The sequence below is a fragment of the Bombina bombina genome, chromosome 2 (genome assembly GCF_027579735.1).
Source record: "Bombina bombina isolate aBomBom1 chromosome 2, aBomBom1.pri, whole genome shotgun sequence".
NCBI classification, from domain to species: Eukaryota; Metazoa; Chordata; class Amphibia; order Anura; family Bombinatoridae; genus Bombina; species Bombina bombina.
This window is the reverse complement of record NC_069500.1, coordinates 400,787,945-400,793,944: the sequence shown is the minus strand read 5'-3', so window position 1 is coordinate 400,793,944 and position 6,000 is coordinate 400,787,945. Positions and strand designations below refer to the sequence as shown.

Below are 6,000 nucleotides of genomic sequence, written 5' to 3'. Positions count from 1 at the left end.
CCTCTCTCCACATCTCCCCCCTCTCTCCACATCTCCCCACATCGCTCCCCTCTCTCCACATCTCCCCCCTCACTCCACATCTCCCCCCTCTCTCCACATCTCCCCCCTCTCTCCACATCTCCCCCCTCTCTCCACATCTCCCTTATATATATATATACTGTATATAGACACATAAATAAAAAGAGAGAAGTGCTCAACTTTGGAATGAACAATAGCATAATAGCTTGTTGTATGGCTAGTTACCACCCAAGAAGCAGCCTCTTTTTGCTCAACATGTGCATTTCACAGAGAAGAACTTTCCTGTAGCATATCAGTCTGATCCTGACTTAACAGTACAGTCCAGAACCGAAATACCATGCAATCCCTCTCTGAATGAGAAAAACGGCAAAACCTCAGATGTATGTTTCGGCCTAGTGTGGGCCTCGTCAGTGAGGTGCAGCCATATCCCTCTAGGTACACTGAGCAACGGGTCCACAGCTGAATCCCCACATAACGCTTAGGGAGACTTCCCTAAGAGTCATAATTTGCATAAATAAAAAGAGAGAAGCGCTCAACCTGGGAATGAACAATAGCATAATAGCTTTTTCTATGGCTAGTTACCACCCAAGAAGCAGCCTCTTTTTGCTCAACATGTGCTTTTCACAGAGAAGAACTTTCCTGTAGCATGTCAGTCTGATCCTGACTTAACAATACAGTCCAGCCCCGAAATACCACGCAATCCCTCTCTGAATGAGAGAAATGACAAAACCTCAGACGTATGTTTCGGCCTAGTGTGGGCCTGGTCAGTAAGGTGCAGTCATAGCCCTCTAGGCACACTGAGCAACGGGTCTATGTCTGGATACCCACATAACGCTTACGGAAACTTCCCTAAGAGTCATAATTTGCATAAATAAAAAGAGAGAAGCACTCAACCTGGGAACAAACAATAGCATAATAGCTTGTTCTATGGCTAGTTACCACCCAAGAAGCAGCCTCTTTTTGCTCAACATGTGCTTTTCACAGAGAAGAACTTTCCTGTAGCATAGCAATCTGATCCTGACTTAACAATACAGTCCAGCCCCGAAATACCATGCAATCCCTCTCTGAATGAGAGAAATGACAAAACCTCAGACGTATGTTTTGGCCTAGTGTGGGCCTCGTCAGTGAGGTGTAGCTATATCCCTTTAGGCACACTGAGCAACGGGTCCACGTCTAGATTCCCACATAACTCTTAGAGAGACTTCCCCAAGAGTCATAACTTGCATAAATAAAAACAGAGAAGCGCTCAACCAGGGAAGTGCCTAGAGGGATATGGCTGCACCTCACTGATGAGGCCCTCACTAGGCCGAAACGTACGTCTGGGGTTTTGCCGTTTCTCTCTTTCAGAGAGGGGTTGCCTGGTATTTCAGGACTGGCCTGTACTGTTAAGTCAGGATCAGACTGATACGCTACAGGAAAGGTCTTCTCTGGGAAAGGCACATGTTGAGCAAAAAGAGGCTGCTTCTAGGTTGGTAACTTGCCATAGAACAAGCTATTATGCTATTGTTAGTTCCGAGGTTGAGCGCTTCTCTCTTTTTATTTATGTATATAGACAGAGAGAGAACGAGGGTTAGTAATGTTTAGATTATATATTTTTATAATGATTAAAGCCGCTGCATTTGACTTACTTTGACTACATCATTTTAATCTGTAGCCAATATGGACATCATAATGGTTGAATTCATGTTTTAAAGGGACTGTAAAGTCAAAATTAGACTTTTAGGATTTCACTACAGCATGCAATTTTAAAGGGATAGAAAGGTTAAAACAAAAATGTGCATAAGTGCATTTCAGATTAAAAAGAAGTATTTTTGAAATATGCTCCGTTAGCAAAAATGCTTCTAGAAAAAGTTATTACTGTTTTTTTGTGGCATACGCACATATCCTGTGAAGGCTTGTGCACCAATATTCAAGCTCAGATAGCTGAAGATGGTGTGTATTGCTCCAGACATTATTTGTATAATAGAACCCACCACTGACTCTCTGAGAAGGTGTGGTGTTTGCATACTGGTGCACAGGCCCTCGCAGGATACGGGCATATGCCGCAGAAATCACTTTTACTACAAGCATTTTTGCTATTTGAAGTATATTGCAAAGTGCTTCTATTTCACAACAAAATGCCCCTATGCACATCTCAGTTTGGACCTTTATATCCCTTTAAACAAACTTCTAATTTGCTTTTATTAGGATTTTGTGTTCTCTTTGTACCCTTTGTTGAATAAAATACCTACGTAGGCTCTGAAGCAGCAATACACCACTGGGAGATAACTGGTGATTGGTGGCTGCACATATATGCTTCTTGTCATTGGCCCACTCAGGGCTAGGCTACGCTCAAGTGTTATTGGGTTTATTGCACCTGTTTGCACGCATCGGAAGTAGGACGCGTATTACAGGTTGAAAGTAAACGCGATCACTTGGATGCAATTGAATTTCAGAGCTCTGGTTAATTGTTATGCTCAAATAAAAAGTGTCACAAAACACATCAAAAATACATTTAAAAGTACAGTTACACTCATAATAACACTATCTTATAAAAATATTTTAATAAATTGTATAAATAACATAAGGACTAAAAGATATGAGGCAATCAAAGGGCTTTAACATAGAGATACATGCATATAAATATCCAAATATGTATGTATGTGTGTTTATGTTTATATATATATATATATATATATATATATATATATATATATATATATATATATATATATATATATTTATTTATTTATATATATACATTTTATATATATATATATATTTTTGTACATATGTATTAATATATTTATGTGTATATATTTGTATTTACAGACATATATACACATATAAACACATAAATACATTGTGCATTATAGCCCTTCGCATATATATATATATATATATATATATATATATATATATATATATATATATATATATATATATATATATATATATATATATATATATATATATATATATATCTGTATACATATGTAACTATATATAATCATATATATTGTACCAAAATACTATCATGTATATATAAAATATTCTGCTATTTTCTTGTGGGGTCAGCAAGCTTGAGAAAATGATATCAGGTTTGCGTGCGAGTTGGGTGTTAGTTTGTTTTGTTTTTTCACTTTTCGCTCTCCATTAAAATCTATGTGGGAATACATTAATGTGGCCGCGATATTCTAACTTTGGCTTTTTGCGCCCATTGGGTTAGCATGCAAGTGAAAGCATTTTACTTGTGATAAACGTGTATTCTGACACGTGCAAAACCTTACTTGTAGCAATGTTAACGCGTGAGCGATAATTAGCAATCCACTTGTAATCTAGCCTCCAATGTGTTCAGCTAGTTCCCAGTAGTTGGTGTTACTGAGCTTACCTAGTTTTGCTCTTTAATAAATGGCACCAAGAGAACAAAGCAAATTCAATAATGGAAATAAATTGTAATGTTGTTTAAAATTACATGCACTGTAACTGGCTTTACTATCCTTTTAATGGTTATTGAGAACTGGGAGCCGATTTATCAAGTGTCTGGCGGCCATGATCCGCTGTAGCGAATCATGTCTGCCAGACATCGATAAATGCTGACAGCATACGCTGTCGGCATTTATCATTGCACAAGCAGTTCTGGTGAACTGCTTGTGGAATGCCGCCCCCTGCACATTCACGGCCAATCGGCTGCTAGCAGGGGTATTAATCAACCTGATCGTATGAGATCAGGCAGATTGATGTCAGCAGCCTCAGAAGAGTCGGACGTGTTAAGGAGCAGCGGTCTTAAGACCGCTGCTTCTTAACTCCTGTAACCGGCGAGCCTGAAGACTCGCGCAGAAACAAAGGCATTGGGGCCGATACGCGTGTTGGTAAATCGGCCCCTTGGACTTGGTTGCACAAACTTTATAATAAAAAGCAATACAGTTTTCTCCAGCAGCAGAAATGTTTCAATATAGCTACAGGTTCGCAGAATTGCTGTCTGTTCGGATTTCTCATGCAGTTCATTATGAGATGTTACTTGGCTACATGATATAATCAACCATCCCTCTTCTCTGAGCCTGTCCCTAGGCTGTAAAAAGATATTATATGCAGTAGTCACTGGTAGACAACTCAGAGGAGCTTGTCACTCAGAAAGCTATGTGTCCCCTAGTGCAATTGGCAAAGTCACCCTAATTGCAGATGACTTTAAGCTTGTCACTGGTTATCAGTCATACATCTGTTGACCAAATCAACCTGTTGTCAGTGCACTGAGGAGACTACTATGCAAATTAAAAGTGACCATTTTGATTTTGGTGAGAAAATAAGTGGATGTGTCAGATATCGCTTAATATTATAACTACAGGGCCAGCTATGCTATCTACATACATTTCCATAATAACATTCACACTTCACAAAACCAGCCAATTGACACATAACAGGATATACATACTACAAATAGAAAGTTAGATTATCCTCATATTGTGGTGGTGAAATCTACAAACTGATAAATTGCTGGTAAAAAAAGGGTCTAATCTGTTACTTTATATAACGGCAGGTTTTATTTTTTTTTATCTGCAGCTACGCAACAGCAAAGCAACTGGATACTGCTTAGATCAAGGATCAGAAGATGACAACAAAGCCATCCTTTACCCCTGCCATGGAATGTCCTCACAGGTAAACACCTGAATGGATACCAGAGTGTTGGTTCATTAAAGGGGCATTAAAGAGACAAGAAACCCACATTTTTTCTTTCAGGATTTAGAAAAAGCGTGCAATTTTAAACAACTTTCTAATTTACTTTTATTATCTAATATGCTTCATTCTCTTGATATACTTTGCTAAAAAGCATATCTAGATAGGCTCAGTAGCTGCTGCTTGGGTGCTGCACATTGATGCCTTGTGTGATTGGCTCACACATGTGCATTGCTATTTCTTCAGCAAAGGATATCTAAAGAAAGACGCAAATTAGATAATAGAAGTAAATTGGAATGTTGTTTAAAATTGTATTCTCTACTTGAATCATGATAGAATTTGTTTGGGTTTACTGTCCCTTTACCTTCATATATTTGGGAAAAGAGCATGTAATTTGTCATATTAGTAAATGTTGTAATAAAGATTATTTTTATTTGTGTACAATTTAAGTCCTGTGAGTACACACACATATAGATAGGTAGATGGATCTATAGTATATAACAGCAACGAAGCATTGTGCTGCAAAAGAGCCCCATTCAAAATAACTATTTTAAACTGTTTTTTTTTTTAACAGTTTTGCATCTATAAATGCATTGAACAATTTTGTTTTTTTCACTGATACCGCCCTCTAAGAACATATGTGCAGTCATAACTTACTTCCAGTGCACTGAATTCCAGATGTTACGCACATATGTACCCTTCGAAAACGTATTTTAAAAGCCCTTTCAGTCACCTATAATGTACTTGATAAAATGTTTTTTTTTTTTTAAATGACCATTAAATCCAAAAAGAAGAAAAAAACATTGGGGCCGATTTATCAAGTGTCTGGCGGACATGATCTGCTTTAGCTCACAATACGGGCAATGGTAAATCAGCTCCATTGTGTGAATAAACCCCCAACAGCTTTAATATCAACTGGGAGCTTTTCCTTACTATAGAACCTGCTAAAGGAAGATAATTATCTTTCTTTGTGCTCACCTTGTATAACCCATTTAAATAAATAAGCAATGTATATCATACATATTCTTGTATATCAGCAATTTAACTCTACATGGCAAAAAGTCTACATAAAAAAATAAGGGCTAGATTACAAGTGTGGCGCGAACGGTTTTGCCCTAGCACGATCCCATTTTCGCAAGCCATTTTCTATCTGCTGATATTACAAGTGCTGCGAAATTTCCATTACACTTCAATCCTTTACTCAATCTAAGACAAAACACAACGAAAAGTATACTTACACTCATAGTCTACATAAAAAATAAGGGCTAGATTACAAGTGTGGCGCAAACGTTTTTGCCCTAGTACGATCACGTTTTCGCGAGCCATTTT

General features: G+C 37.8%; 1 protein-coding gene across 1 annotated transcript in view; it reads left to right on the top strand.

The window, feature by feature from the left end:
• The window catches only part of GALNT9 (polypeptide N-acetylgalactosaminyltransferase 9), a 669,089-nt gene that overhangs the window by 531,409 nt on the left and 131,680 nt on the right, over nucleotides 1-6,000 (top strand). Inside the window, exon 9 of the mRNA XM_053701876.1 lies at nucleotides 4,558-4,653. Coding sequence (XP_053557851.1) covers nucleotides 4,558-4,653 — 96 coding nt within the window. The remainder of the gene's footprint in view (nucleotides 1-4,557; nucleotides 4,654-6,000) is intronic.